General features: G+C 39.8%; 2 protein-coding genes across 7 annotated transcripts in view; one reads left to right on the forward strand and one right to left on the reverse strand.

Moving 5' to 3' along the window:
• The window catches only part of Cad87A (cadherin 87A), a 63,550-nt gene extending 47,179 nt beyond the window's left edge, over positions 1-16,371 (forward strand). For all 6 annotated transcript variants that reach the window (XM_070207039.1, XM_070207038.1, XM_015171720.3 and 3 more), the window contains 13 exons: positions 2,713-2,775; positions 2,833-3,179; positions 3,246-3,391; positions 3,451-3,758; positions 4,186-5,231; positions 5,770-6,837; positions 8,207-8,806; positions 12,876-13,474; positions 13,550-14,333; positions 14,394-14,669; positions 14,733-14,995; positions 15,056-15,407; positions 15,474-16,371. In XM_070207039.1, coding sequence (XP_070063140.1) covers positions 2,713-2,775; positions 2,833-3,179; positions 3,246-3,391; positions 3,451-3,758; positions 4,186-5,231; positions 5,770-6,837; positions 8,207-8,806; positions 12,876-13,474; positions 13,550-14,333; positions 14,394-14,669; positions 14,733-14,995; positions 15,056-15,407; positions 15,474-15,548 — 5,927 coding nt within the window. In that variant the 3' untranslated portion in view covers positions 15,549-16,371. The remainder of the gene's footprint in view (positions 1-2,712; positions 2,776-2,832; positions 3,180-3,245; positions 3,392-3,450; positions 3,759-4,185; positions 5,232-5,769; positions 6,838-8,206; positions 8,807-12,875; positions 13,475-13,549; positions 14,334-14,393; positions 14,670-14,732; positions 14,996-15,055; positions 15,408-15,473) is intronic.
• On the reverse strand, positions 6,848-8,178 carry LOC26530705 (uncharacterized). Its single transcript, XM_015172332.3, has 3 exons — positions 7,866-8,178; positions 7,155-7,355; positions 6,848-7,010 (listed from the first exon to the last, which is right to left on the reverse strand). Exons 1-3 carry the CDS (start codon positions 8,171-8,173, stop codon positions 6,881-6,883), a joined length of 639 nt encoding a protein of 212 aa, XP_015027818.1. The 5' UTR covers positions 8,174-8,178; the 3' UTR covers positions 6,848-6,880.
• Positions 16,372-16,398: the final 27 nt, after the last annotated feature.

The raw sequence follows: 16,398 nt of genomic DNA on the forward strand, positions 1-16,398 counted from the left end.
TGCTGAGGCTGAGAAGTTTTTGATGCGCACATAATTCAATTATTATTGCCCGCAGACCCAAAGAAAAGTGATTTGGCTAGCCTGGTCGCTGGCTGGCTGGCTGGCTGCTTGACTCTGCGAGTTCTGCCAAACAGAACAGAAGAAATACAATTTATTTTAAATAAATATGATTTATTATGTTTGGCATGCCCTGCTCCACCATGCCCAGCCCTGCCCTCGCTACTTGCCCGCTACACGAAAGGCAATCTGCATGAAGGATTACGGAACATGAACGTCGAGTTTGCACAGCACTCGTCGACGACGATATGGAATAGAAACATGAGATTGGCCCCAAACCCTCCCCCTTCCCGACCCATAAACGATCCACACCCTTATATAAAGCAAATTTGACTTAAGGTGTATTTTGCGTTTTATGATGATGACTTAAGAGGATGGAGAAAAGCTACCAAAAATAATAAAAATGATGTAAAAAAAAACGTATAGCAGGAAGATACGCGCAGCCATCGAAGGGCTTAAATCTGAGGCAAAGGCAAATATCCATCAACAGGTTTGAGTATTGACAAACATGAAAAGCTATATATATGTATATATAACATATAAAATTACTATGTGATTGAAATTTGATGATTTTGATGGATGGGTTTGAGCATTTAGATTGAGTACTTGACTTGTGAGTGCTTTAAGTTCAAAGAGTGTATGGTTTGTGGCTGCAGAAAGGGTATAAAATACTTATGTTAAGTAAATAAAATGTATGCCTGACATTTAAGTTATATTATATTGCATTTGTTTACTTTTAATAATTGAAATGTTCTAACGCATGTTTAACATATGCCAGTAAGAGTTTTATTCGCAAACGAAATTTCACCAATTTAACCTGGGACTTGTGTGAATGTCATAAAAGACCTAATTTACTTAATAATGCCAAAAGTTCTTTGTGGTCCAAAAAAACTGCAATATATTATCCAAATGGACACATGTTTCTTGACTATTCGGACACATAATTCAAACAGCCCTAAATTAGATTGCACAATTGTAATCAACTGACCTGTCTGGAAGTATTTTAGACCAAGAAATTATTCATGTCAGCACAAAATAGCATTGAACAGGACATAAATGTTTCGTCGGCAATAGAGCAACTGCAACAGCAACAACTAAACCGACAGTTGCAACTGCAACTGCAACAAGCAAAAACAAGTAAACATTGCAGTCACAGCAGCAACTAGTTCAACATAAACTTAAAACATCAACTACAACGCACATAAACGCTTAAAAGCATTTCAACTTAGTATTATGGTTGAAATTTAAAAGAACAATTCGATATGCAAAGTAGAACCAACTGCGGGAAAATTCAAAGGAAATTAAAAATGTATAAATAATATACATAAAAATCATAATATTAGTAATAATTTTAATAATAATAATAACAATAATAATAATAATAATAATAATAATAATAATAATAATAATAATAATAATAATATTCATAATACTTATTATTAATGATTATAATATAATTATTTTTTTTTTTGTTTTTATCTTTTGCGTTTCACACAGCCGCCACACTGGTATGTTTGTATCCCCTCATCCAAATCAATTTTTTTTTGAAGTCGGGGTAACATGTGACATGCATCCGGTACTTCACGCTGCTGATAATTTTCATATTATATTATACTATCAATAATATTTAGAATAATAGCAATAATAATAGTTGTGAAGTTGAGATCAGTATAACGCCATATGGGTTTTAAACGCTCCTTCCTAAGCGTGTTCAATGTGAACTCTAAAAGCACATCGCTGACCTTTAAGCCTATACGCATTATACTGGCCATTTAACTTGTAGGATCGGTGCTAGTACAAAGTCCGAAATGCCAAACTAACCACAACTGGCACAACCTTTAAATGTTCAGTTTATGGTTTACGGTAACGGGTGGGTAAATAGTATGTTTATGGACCACAGAATACTGTGGACAGTTGTGCTAGACCTCGGCCCGAGCAAATAAAAACACAAAATACGGGCTTTACCGTAGCATTTTAAGTCGAGCTCTTGGGGCCCTACATCTGGACCAGGCACCCTGTGTGTCATTTCTGTTCCTGTCTGTGAGATTATAAGCAGCACAAGCCGCACAGACATAGCTGCTACTGCTGCTGCTGGTAGTTATATCTGACAATTTTAAAGCCTGGCCCGAAGCGCTGCTCGTGCGTGCCGGACGCATTGAAAACCTTGGCGGCCTTAAGCGGGCGACTACTGGCAGTTGCTCGAAACCCGGCCACCCGGACTTCGACTCCAGTTAAAGTGCACAATTCGGAACAATGTTGCTGGATGTTGTTCTTGTTGTTGTTTTGTTGCTTATCATCAGCATCGTTATATTGTTATGGCCATTGTTGTTGACGTCGTTTGTCGCCGCTCGCTTATCCCCTTCGGCCCCACCCTTCCGCTCTTCCGCCATGGCGCGCGCTTTCCTGTTGTTTGTGTGTTGTCAGCTAATTGAATTTTCAGCATGAAATTTAATTTATCTTTGTTGTTTGTTTGTGCAACAAATGGGCGAAAAAATGCAAATCCAAAAGTGAAAACAAGTTAACAGCATTTGCTGTTTTTTGTTTTTCTTATTTTGTAATTTGGCACAAGCTGGCAAATCGGCTTGCCTTAGTTTGTTTATATGTTTTATCAGACAACATAAATAAACACAACGTTGTTATTTGATTTCGTTTCAGAAAACAAAATGAATTGGACGCTAATGCTGTTAATTATCTGCCTGGCATCGGAGCTAGTGAGCTGTAAGCATTATCTTATATACCCTGTAAAATCTGCTTAACCCTGCAACATTTCTCCAGCTGAAACGAATTTACCGCCGGTGTTTACCCAGACCCTCAACAATATTGTGCTCTATGAGAACGTGCCAGTGGGTACAGTGGTCTTTCGATTAGAGGGATTCGATCCTGAGCAAAGCAATGTTACATTTGGCTCTATTGGCTCTGATCACTTTAGCGTAGATCCAGTTTCTGGCAATATAACGCTGGTCAAGCCATTGGATCGCGAAGAAACGGACAGTTTGACATTTTTGGTATCGATCAGAGATCGCGTGGATCCAAATGGCGAATCAGAGCAAGATAATGTTGTTGAACAGCCCATTACATTCATCATTCTCGATGAGAATGATAATCCGCCAGAGTTCCAGAATGTAAGTGGAAACGCAGCGCAACATTTTTCTGAATGATTCACATTGATTTTAACGTTATTGCCTTAGACCCCTTATGAGGCTGATGTAAACGAAGATGCCGTTGTGGGCACCACGGTTTTTGATAAAATTTTGGTCAAGGATCGCGATACAATTGGTGACAGCCTTGATCTAAAGTGTTTACCCCAGCAGCAAAGCCCTGAGGCATGCAGCAAGTAAGACCAAGTCAAGCATTGTTCAAAACTTCTATTTAAAATCCTATCGATCTTTGCAGATTCCGGTTGCAATTGCTGACAAGAGAGGCGACCATCTTAACAGCTGCAGTGGTGCTTAACGATACCCTCAACTACAACCAGCGTATGATTTACCATTTTCAAATCGAGGCTAGCGATGGAGCGCACAAAACACAGACAACATTTGAGGTACGCGTCAAGGATGTGCAGGATAAGCCGCCAGTCTTCCAAGGCTCGCTATCGACAGTCATTGACGAGGACAGTCCCATTAACACATTGGTGCTCACTGTACACGCTCGTGATGGTGACACAGGAGAACCCCGAAAAATAGTCTACGATTTGCTCAGCAGTAAGTTAATTGATGGCAAAAATTCAATTAATTTAAGTGGTAGGTCCTGACTGATTGACTTGAAAGTAATCAACGCACAGCCAAAGCCGTAAGAGCTACAAATCTGAAATGTACAGAAGCTTCCTTTTCGGAAAATTTTTTCTTCAACTGGAGAATAATGATGGTAAAAGTCTATATGAAAGAGCAATTCTGCTTTTATATAGTTTTTTTTAAATTAGTTGTTCATTAAAACGGTAATAATAAATGAGAAAACATCGAAGTCATTGCTGTATTCGGAGCTTGAAGATTAGGCTTCGAGCCCAGACAGGAGGAAGGCCACAACATTTTTTATAATTAAAATTAGAATTGATATAGTTTTTAAATGTATAAGAGTATTTGTTCTCCTTAAATGATTGAACTTACTTTTCGTCTCTCCCAATGCCTTTAGATCCCAACGATTACTTCCTACTAGACTCTCACAGCGGCGAGCTGCGTACTGCCAAGCCTCTAGATCGTGAGGCTTTAACTGATTCGACGGGTCTTATTCAGCTGATGATACGCGCCCGCGAACTGGTGAATGGTGTGCCCAATGATGATCCGCTGACAAGTGCTACGGCTAGAGCGACTGTGACCATACGCGATGTCAACGATTCGCCTCCCACATTCAATAAAAAGGAATATGAAGTTTCACTGCTCGAAAACACGCCAGAGGGCACTCCACTGGCTCTGGACATGAGCGTCAGCGATGCTGATGTGGGCATCAACTCAAAGTTTGCGCTGCGATTAGAGGACGTGTCGGGTGTGTTTGATGTGGAGCCCAAGCTGGTGACAGGCTATTCACAGGTCAACATACGCGTAGCCAATGGCACATTGGACTACGAGAATCCCAATCAGCGCAAGTTCATAGTCCTGGTGATTGCCGAGGAGACGGACACGGAGCCCAAATTATCCTCTACGGCTACCATAACCGTAAGCGTGCTGGATGCTAATGACAACAAGCCTAACTTCGAGCAGGAAAGCTACTCGGCCGCTGTCTCCGAGGCAGCCCTGCCAGGACAATATATCACAACGATTACTGCCAAAGATGTGGATTCGAGCAGCTTTGGTGATGCCGGCATACGCTACAGCCTCTCCGGCACCGGTGCCGAACTGTTTCATGTCAATGAGCAAACGGGCGTCATTACCCTGGGCGATTGCCAGCAGGAGCGCAACAGGCGCCAGCGACGTGACCTCCATGAGAATGACAGCGATGGTCACGCACTCGAAATGCTCTCCATGGAGGCGGAACACAACGTCGACCAGCGACAGATTAACACAGAACCCACCGTGCAATACACTTTAATCACGCAGGCGCCGTTGCAGTCTGAGCCGGCAGCGGGAGCGGCAACAGCAGCAGCCGAGGCAGCTGCTAATGACGAAAAAACCGCCAGCAGCGAGGCGCCGCCGACGTGTCTGGACTATGAATCGGAGACCACGTACTTCTTGTCATACAAGGTGGGTGTGGGAAAAGGTTGACAAACAACTTTTTTTTATCAGCTTGTAACGGGGCTAGTTAACTATTCTCTGCAGTTGGTAGGCGGCCTTGTTATATAAAAGAATAGAATGATTATAAGTTTAACTATATAAACTGCATATTCATTTTGTTTATAAATTTATTTCATTTAAAAAATAGGTAATTATTATGTCCTCAGTTTATTTTTTTTTTTAGACTAATTATCATAGGGAAATATCCAAAAAAGGGCTAGATTTTCTTTCCAAAAAGACCAATAATCCAAAATTCTAAGATGATTAAATCAATGTCAAAAAAAAGATGCAATGTCTTAAAAGCTTTAAATTATCGATTTAACCTTTAAATTGAAATCATTGAATGTTCATTAAAGCAGACTTTACAGGGAAGTGTACACCAGTAGCTTAGATTCTCGTAAAGCTTATCTACATTTTTAGCTGGTTAGGGTATTTAAATGCCGGCATCAGCATAGATATTGTGATCAATAACTGCAGGACAATCTATTTTTCTTTGATTATTATGCAGGCCACCGATGACAATGGACAAGGTCAGACCTCTGTGGTGTCCCTACGCATTTCAGTGAGCGATGCCAACGATTCGCCGCCCATATGTGAGAGTCCCTTGTACCGTGCCAGTGTGGATGAGGGCGCCTTTGTATTTGATTCCCCATTGGTGATAAAAGCACGCGATGCGGACACAATGTCTAGCATTAGCTACCGGATTATCGGCTCGCCACAGATCGAGAGCATCTTTGACATTGGCAAGCGCAGCGGCCAGATTAGTATACGCCCCAATGCCAGTCTGGATGTGACGAATCTGAAGAGCGAGCAGCTCATCTTTGTGGTGGAGGCCAATGATGGGCTCTTCACGGCCAACTGTGGCGTTAACATCACAGTGCGCGATGTTAACAATCATATGCCTAGTTTTCAGCAGCAGAACTATAGCGCTATCGTCGAGGAGAACTCAGAAATTGGCACCAGCGTTGAGAGGCTGCAGGCCACAGATCTGGATACTGGTAAGAATGCCGAACTACGCTATCGCATACAGCAGGGCAGCTTCAATGACTTTGACATTGATGAGCGCACTGGCGAGGTGTTCGTCTCCCGAAAGCTCGACTACGACAGACGGAACACCTATCACCTGCAGGTGCAAGCTGCCGATCAGGGCACCCCCAGTCTCACGGGCACCGCCACATTGACAATCAATGTGCAAAACAGCAACGATAAAGATCCCTACTTCGTGCCTGCCACGCAGCACGCTGAGGTGCGGGCAGATGCGCAAACTGGCCAACTAGTCTACACACTGATAGCACTTGATCCAGATGTAGCCACGCATAATGCGCTCGAGTTTGCCGCCACCGATGACATTACAGCCATCGACAAGGAGGGTAAGGAGCTGCCCCACAGCGAACAGTTTAAGGAATACTTTGCCATTGCCCGCAATGGCAAAGTTCTCGTCAACCGGCAACTGGATCGCAATCTGTTCGCTGTCATGCGCATTAATGTGCTCGTTACGGACAGTACGGCACCCAATGTGCAGCAGGGACGCGGCCTACTCATCATACAGATCATCGATGTGAATAAAATACCACCGGTAGGTTCAATTCCACTGTCAAATTTACACTCACTCTTTATTACTAACCGATGGGCCGAAAATGTTGATGGGCTATTTCAAATTCTTCGCTACTGTCGCGCTCAAGATTGGCTCCATTCTCAGTGTAGGCCACATTCGTTGTCATCTGATGATGTTTCTCCGAGTAGATATTACTGCGAACAGGGTTAAAAAAGTCAGGGTTGATATTAAAGATACGGTGTTCTGATACTGATTAAGTTTAGCCAGGTATTAGCAGATGTTTTAATTCTATCTAGCAATGTCTTAAACAGTATCTTAACACTTTAGTCGCTGCTTACAGCACCGTTATACAGCAGGTGGCCTTGATGGCCATCTTGGCCAGGAATATCGCAAACACAGCAAACGATTGAGAGTATAGGTACTTTAGACAGCTATATCCCAAAACTATCTCGTAAATGTGCAATACAACACTATCAAGGACCTGCACAATAATTGTTGGCATTAGCAGTTCCGGCTGGGAATTTGTCAAAATTGGATAGCTGCGTTCAGGAGAGGCAAAAAAATAACATTCAGACAGTACATATATAAACAAGAAATTTAAGTTCTTTGTATGCCGAATATCCAACGATTAATTGTAAATCTAACCTTTGCAATACGCCAAGTATTTCATATTTTAGCGATCCGATAGTATGGTAACTACATTATTATGTTCAAGTCCGAGTTCAATATAAATATATTAAAAAAAAAACGTTTAACTGTCGGGAAGATCAAAATATCTGTGTAAGCATGGAAGGTATATGATAAAGTAGTCCGTTATTAAAAATTATTGCCAAAACTATTTAAGTGATGTCAAGCACTTAATTGGGGCCGACCTAACTGATATATTAAGAAGTTCCATCGGTCTGACTTATATTTATATGTACTGCAGCAAAAATTGAAGATATATTGGAACTTCCGACGGCCATGTCTCCCCGACGCGATTAGACGTTCTTATAATGATTAAGCTACAGACTTTTGGAGACTCCAGTTAACAAAATCTCTCAACTTACATAGCAACGATATTTGACGCTAGTCCAAGAAAACACATTAGAAAGCGCATTAGGACCAACCCAGATATGAGGAATATGAAAAGTTCACGTATCCAGACCTCTTGCTTGGCTGAATTGACCAGCACTTTAGTTTCGCGCAAATCCGAATGCAATCGGTGGACATTCAAAGCGGTCGCCTTGTACAATATGGCAATGATGTTTATAAAGAGTATCTTTAGCTTCCCATAGGACATAATTTGCGCCATATTGAGCGTCAGAAAGCAGCCTAATATCCAAATATTTTCTGACTCAATTTTCATAAACGACATGCTCTCGCCCCCACTTTTTCCCATTCAATACAGAGATTCAATGCACCCTGGAGCCAAGAACAGCCGGTGATTAAGCTGCAAATGGTTGAGGAGCAACCAGTTGGTACAGTGCTGACCACTCTGCAGGCTAGCGACGAGGACTCCAGCATTGGCGAGTTCAACATAACGTCCAATGATTACTTTGCCATCAATCAGACTACTGGCGTCATCTACACGACTGCCCGGTTGGACTATGAGGCCGTTAAGGAGGTGAAATTCATGGCCACAGTCAGTGATACAGGTGTGCCGCCGCTTACAGCAACAGCGGACATTGTTGTTGACATCATCAACCTGAATGACAACGAGCCGCACTTTACCCACTCTGAGTACTACTTCAATATAACAGAGAATTCACCACGCGGCACCGTTGCTGGTAAAGTGGAGGCCCACGATATAGATGTGGGCGCTTTTGGCGAGCTGACCTACACGCTTATTGGCGAGAACAACAAATACTTTAGCATCGATGCCTACACGGGCAACGTGATGGTGGCCAATGCATCCATTTTGGATAGGGAGCAGCTAAAGGAACTGACTCTCTCCGTCGTGGCACAGGATAAGGCACCAGCAACGGTGCAAAAGTCGGCAACGGCAACGGTGAGTGAAAATAAAAGTATATATAGAAATAGATAGAATAAAAGATAGATTTATATATATATAGATATAGATATAGATATAGATATAGATATAGATATAGATATAGATATAGATATAGATATAGATATAGATATAGATATAGATATAGACTATAGATATAGATATAGATATAGATAATAGATATAGATAGATATAGATATAGATATAGATATAGATATAGATATAGATATAGAATATAGATTATAGATATAGATATAGATATAGATATAGATATAGATATAGATATAGATATAGATATAGATATAGATATAGATATAGATATAGATATAGATATAGATAGTATAGATATAGATATAGATATAGATATAGATATAGATATAGATATAGATTAGATATAGATATAGATATAGATATAGATATAGATATAGATATAGATATAGATATAGATAGTATGATATAGATATAGATATAGATATAGATATAGATATAGATTAGATATAGATATAGATATAGATCTAGATATAGATATAGATAAGAATAGATATAGATATAGATATAGATATAGATATAGATATAGATATAGATATAGATATAGATATAGATATAGACTATAGATATATATATATATATATATATATATATATATATATATATAGATATAGATATAGATATAGATATAGATATAGATATAGATATAGATATAGATATAGATATAGATATAGATATAGATATAGATATAGATATAGATATAGATATAGATATAGATATAGATATAGATATAGATATAGATATAGATATAGATATAGATATAGATATAGATATAGATATAGATATAGATATAGATATAGATATAGATATAGATATAGATATAGATATAGATATAGATATAGATATAGATATAGATTTTTATTTATTTATTTATTTATTAATGGTCGACAAAACGAGTGTCTTCCTCATTATTCAACAGGTTGTACAATATAAGTATATTCTAAAAGCCTAGTTAAAGGATACAATTTTCTAAATAGCATCACCGACCGATGGAGGTGTTTTATTTGCCAGTCCGGCCAGCTGTGCCCCTTTTCACAGCTAATTTTGTCAGTGACGCTATTAGAGCCTACATCTAAGCAGAAGGTTGTAAGTAGGAAAAAAGTGATCTCAAGTGAAATTAAAAATAATCTTAATTTGCTAAATTAATAAAGAAAATACAATAAGTAGGAAAAAAGAAAGTAAGAAAATTGTTAATAAAGTAAAGCAATGTAAGTTAGATAAAGAGTGTTAAGTGGATAGGACAAAGAGAAAAGTATTGGGAAATCACCGACACGGTGGGGGAAAATTATTCAGCCTGTCCGGCTAGCTATGCCCCTGCTCATAGCTGGGAATGGTCAGCGACTTCCCGAAGGTATCCTGAAAGCAACGATTTTATTAGGGGTAGAGACAGTTCGGTAGAGAAAACGTGATGCAAACTATTATAATTTTTACATAGCACGCGAAAAGAATTGTGCATAGCGTAATCAGTTGTGCACGTAGATAGTAATAAGGGGCGATAATTTCTGGTTGGTCTAGCCGGAACAGAGAATTGAAGACGCCCTAGCAGAAAAGGAGAATCAATGTCGCCAATAATCAACTTATGTAGAAGGACAACACCGAGAATTGTCCTACGGTTGATTAACGACGGAAGGTTGAGAAGAAGCAGTCTGCTGGAGTAGGACGGCAACCGAAGATTAGGGTCCCAATTTAAACCTCGTAAGGCAAAAAGCAGAAATTGCTTCTGAACAGATTCAATACGATCCTGGCTGTTGATATACTGTGGAGACCAGATGCAAGAGCAGTATTCAAGGATAGGGCGAACAAGAGAGATGTACAGAAGTTTTGTTATAAAAGGATCGTTAAACTCTTTAGACCATCGTTTAATGAATCCAAGTACACCTTTTGCCTCATTAACAATGGTATCTATATGAAGATTGAAACAGAGTTTAGAATCAAAAATAACGCCTAGATCCTTAACTGTTAGTATACGTTGCAAAGGGATATTGTCGATTGTATAACTAACAAGATAAGGTGTAGTACGATTAAAAGTCATAAACATACACTTTGAACAATTTAGATGCAATTGATTGGCCGAACACCAAAGTTGCATAGCGTTCAAATCGTCTTGTAGACGAGAATGATGTAGGGGGTTAGTGTATGATAGAAAAAGTTTGACATCGTCCGCATACATGAGTACACGGGCATGTGATATAACAGAAGGAAGATCATTTATAAAAAGTGTAAAGAGTAAAGGTCCAAGATGACTACCTTGAGGAACACCAGAAGTAACGTGAACCCTTTTAGAGGTAGTCAACCTCAGTATTACTCTTTGGGTCCTACCTTTTAAATAAGAATTAATCCAAAGTAAAAGGGACAGAGGGAAACCTATTCGGTCAAGTTTAAAAAGTAAAATGTCATGGTGCACAGAGTCAAACGCCTTGCTGAAGTCAGTGTAAATGACATCAGTTTGCATTTTCGAAAGGAAAGCATCATTTACCAAGGAAGTAAACTCAAGCAGATTGGTCGTAGTTGACCGATTCTTTACGAATCCATGTTGAACAGGGGAAACAACTGATTTGCAGAAATGCTGCAAATTCGAAGTGATTATTTTTTCAAATAATTTAGGAATAGCAGACAGTTTTGCAATGCCCCTGTAATTTTGTATATCAGACTTCCCACCTTTCTTGTGAAGAGGAATGATATAAGATTCTTTCCAAAGAGATGGAAAGACAGAAGTTTCAAGGGATAGATTAAAAAGCTTTAGCAATGGATAGAAAAGGGAAGAACTGCACTCCTTGAGTAGACAACTAGGAATATTGTCCGGCCCAGGAGAGTAAGAAGATTTTAGAGAGTTTATAGCTAATAGGAGAGAGGAGTGTGAAATAATGGGGGGAGGTATAGAACTAGCGGAGGAAATAGTATAAGGGTAAGAATTAGTATTAGGACAGACTGAAGAGTAAGTTGATTGGAAAAAATTAGCAAAGAGGTTAGCAGAATCAGTGTCATTGCTAGCTTTATCCATCCCAAGAAAAAAAGAAGATGGCAAAGTTGAAGACTTACGCTTCAAGTTTACAAAATTATAAAACTGTCTCGGATTTCGGGCGAATTGCCTTTTACAACGAATTAGATAATTCTCATAGCATTGAGAATTAAGAAGAAAAAAGTTCGACTTGGCTATGGAATATTTAGCCAAGTCTGTACACGAACCAGACTTTTTAAACTTTTTAAAATATTTGGATTTTACATTTTTTAGATGTGATAATCTGGGAGTAAACCAGGGTGGTTTTGAAAAAGTAGTCGAAGGAATTGACTTAGGAATACACACATCTAAGAGGGAGTTTAGGGTGATATAAAAAGAATTAATGGCTGTATTCATATCAACTGAGTCATATAAGAAAGACCAATCGGTTGAATAAATAAGCTGATTCAGCAAGGAATAATTTCCTTTGCGAAAGCAATAGCGGGGCTTATTGGCTGATGAGCACGAAATGGAAGGATTACAATTTAGCATTGCAATCTCTAAAGTTGGATGATAGACATCCTCAGGAAGAGATAAAGGAGGTGACCTAGACACATTAGAAATAAGGTAGTCGTTAACAAATACAAGGTCAAGTGTTCTATTCATATGATTAGAAATTGAATTGATTTGAAACAACGAAAGATCAAGCATGCAGTCTAAAAAATCGTGCTGTGCTGAGGGCACTAGATAATTTTCAGCAGTGAATAATGAAGATATAGATATAGATATAGATATAGATATAGATATAGATATAGATATAGATATAGATATAGATATAGATATAGATATAGATATAGATATAGATATAGATATAGATATAGATATAGATATAGATATAGATATAGATATAGATATAGATATAGATATAGATATAGATATAGATATAGATATAGATATAGATATAGATATAGATATAGATATAGATATAGATATAGATATAGATATAGATATAGATATAGATATATATTTAGATATAAGTATGGATATATAAACAGCATCTCATATTGCCTCTTCTTTTTCCAGATACACATAAACATCTTGGATGTCAATGACAATGCACCAGTTTTCACGCGCACCGTATACAATTCGACGGTGTCGGAAAATGCAGCGTATCAGCCACCGGCTGCACTGCTGCAGGTGCAGGCTATAGATCTGGATGAGGGTCTATACGGAGATGTGCGCTACATTATAACGGCGGGCAATGAGCTGGCACTGTTCAAACTGGACGCACAATCGGGCATCATTTATCCGGCCCAAAGCTTGGCCGGCAAACATGGTGTCTACGAGTTGCTGATCTCTGCCCGTGATACCCAGGGATCGGGCACCATGGAGAGCACCGCAAGAGCAATCATTACGGTGTTGCGCGTAAATCGGCATCGTCCAGAGTTTGTTATTCCTGCTCTGTCGAATGCTACAATTGAAATACCTGGTGACATTGTGCAACCGGACTATTTGCTGTTGACAGTCAAGGCGTTGGACAATGATACCGATGGTAGTGGCAAGATCAGTTACCATCTACAGGTGAACAATCAAAATGTGCAGCAGACGACGGAGTTCAAGATCGATGAGGCCAGCGGAGAGCTGCGTGCCAGGCAGCAGCTCAACCGCAAGAATCGCGCTACGTAAGTTGAACAATAAGAACAAGATAGTTCCCAAGTCGGAGTACCTCTATTTGCTTCCTTCCATTTGTTTTGCAGCTATGATATTATATTGGTTGCACGTGATGCCGGTAATCCGCCATTTGAATCGCTGCGTCTGCTGACCGTCAGCATTGTTGATGCAAATGAGAATCGCCCCGAGTTCCCGGACGCCTCCAATCCCTACAAAGTCTCGATTAATGAAAACAGCGGTCGTGATGTTAAGATTGGACACATTCAAGCAGCCTCACGCAGCAAACACAATCGTGATATATTCTACTATATGTTGCTCGGCAATGAGGATGGCGCATTCTATGTAGACAAACTGACTGGGGATATTTACACGAACAAAAGCTTGGATCGTGAGCAGACTGATGCATATACTCTGTACATCTTGGCCAGCATCAAAGCAGATTTGCATATATCCGAAGAGGAGCGCGCCTCGTTTTCCATCAAGACACTGAATCGGGACAATACTGTGGCCAAGGTCGGCATTACCGTTCTGGATGTGAATGATAATGCGCCGGTGTTCGAGAAATCCGTTTACTATGCGGGCGTCAACGCCAATGCCAAGATGAATGCGGCTATCACGCTGGTCAATGCCAGCGATGCGGATCAGGGTAAAAATGCCAAAATCGAGTATATGATTGTTGCCTCCAATCTGTACAAGTTTGGTGCCACCAAATCAACGGGGTCCATTGTGCCCAGTCCCTTTGCTATATCGCAGGATGGCCGCATCACGGCTAATACCATAATGGCGGAGTATAATCAGGATCGTTTTGAGCTGGATATTGTTGCACGTGAACTGGAGCAGCCACAGCGATCGGCCAATACCAAAGTTTATGTATGATGGTTTGACGTATTTAACAATTAAACAATAGAGCTAAGGATATATGCTTTTCAGATTTGGGTATTTGATGGCACACAACTGGTTAGGGTGATTCTATCGCGCCCGCCCGAAGAGGTCTATCAGGAGCAGGAAGAAATTATAGCCGAGTTACGAAATGCTACACAGCATCGCATTATTGTGGATGAGATACGTTTCCACTTGGACTCAATTGGACGCATTCGCATGGATTGGTGTGATCTGTATTTCCATGCCGTAGAACCGCAGACACAACAAATTGCGCCTGTCGATGAAATACTCAAGGATATTGACAGAAACTATGATTATCTCAAGGTAACACCAGCCGAATTGCCCACAACCCTTAATATAATACTGTGCCTGTGTATTTCTTGACAGGATTACTATGCTGGCTTTGCCATTGAGAATGTAGTGCCCGCTTACATAGCCATTGTGCAGGATGAGTTTGATTTGGCTGTTGCTGGTCTGGTTGCTCTGGTCATAGTGCTCTTCGTGGGCGTCATTAGTTTTATTGTGCTCTGCTGTTGTCTAAAGCATTGGAATCTCTCTGTGCCCGTTGAGACGCGTCGCAAGGAGGCTTTGATCAAAAAGCAAATCATAGAGGATTTGAATACGACCGAGAATCCACTGTGGATTGAACAGTATGCATCCTTAGACTCTACCAAATTTCATACATTTAACGAGATTTTATCGTTTCGCAGAAAGCTCAAATTGTATGAGGAACAGGAGCTCACCATGCAGGTCTTTTCGGAGCCCGATCACATATCAAATTCGGATGCGCCCGGGCATTTGGATCACCGCAGCTCGCTGGAGCAGGTGCATCATGGCCAGTCGGTGGACAATACGTATGCCACCATACAACCACGCAACAATCAGAATCGCCTGACAGCCGGCTCAGGCAGCAATGGTGGTGGTGGTTCCATCTCCATGCGCAGCGGTGGTGCGGGCAGTGCCGGCGGCATCGGTGGTGCTGGGCTGCTGCTAACCCGCGTCGATCCACATGTCAACGATTTTGCAGACTATGCAACACTCCGCAACAATCGAGCCCCTTCTGTAAGTAGGCGCACAGCAGACGCATATTTTGCATGCCTAGCAATAAATCTCTTACGCTTATTGCAGATGTACGAGTTCACAGGCTCCACATTCCAGGCACCAATACGAGATGGCGACGATGCCGTAGCCGAGCTTATTTAAGCAGTCAAAACTGCAGCTAACTGCTAACTTGTAAATTATATAGTAGCTTACTATATAGAGAACACCTTGATATGGCTTAGTTCAACTGATCTGATCTTTTGCATTTCTTGAGTTTGCCGTTGCGTAAATAGAAAATATTTATACAAGTGCATATATATGTAGACACAAGCATATATATAGAGCATATATACATAGCGTAGTAGTATTATATGCCAACGAATATATAAAACTCACATAATCGCGAGAAAACATAATAAAACGTAACAGTATGAATGTATTAAATTGTGCAAATAGCTACAAAGCAAAACCCCATAGTGGAATTTCTCCCGCATAAATAATGACAATAATATATATGAAGAAAACACATATATATAAATCTATACATACATATAAATCTATATAATGAATATATTCATAATGTCCAACTTAATGTGTAAGCGTTACACATATATGACTAGATATGGTTGCAATTACTGGTTTACTTTACTCGAATAACGCCGCGATATTAGTTTAAACGCCCACTCATTTTGTATTACTAAGTTATACCACTTAGAAAAGGACTAAATTATTTGCTCTTCCAATTCGTATTACGTTAGTTTTCGGTCTTTAACTGTTAGCCCTAAGTTTATAGTTTAATTAGCCGCGCTTGCTCATACACATTATTAGTAAGTTTAGTTAAATATAATATATAGAATACATATGTGCAAACAACTCTTGTGCAGTTGCCCACTGCTCTATTGCATCCATTAGAACAGAGTCATAGCTCATTTCTTTGCATTTACAGTATACATACGATATAATAAATGGTCAAATAAACAAGTTATATATCTTTTGATTGTGAAAGTGATGC

The sequence above is a fragment of the Drosophila virilis genome, chromosome 2 (genome assembly GCF_030788295.1).
Source record: "Drosophila virilis strain 15010-1051.87 chromosome 2, Dvir_AGI_RSII-ME, whole genome shotgun sequence".
In the NCBI taxonomy this organism is placed as follows: Eukaryota; Metazoa; Arthropoda; class Insecta; order Diptera; family Drosophilidae; genus Drosophila; species Drosophila virilis.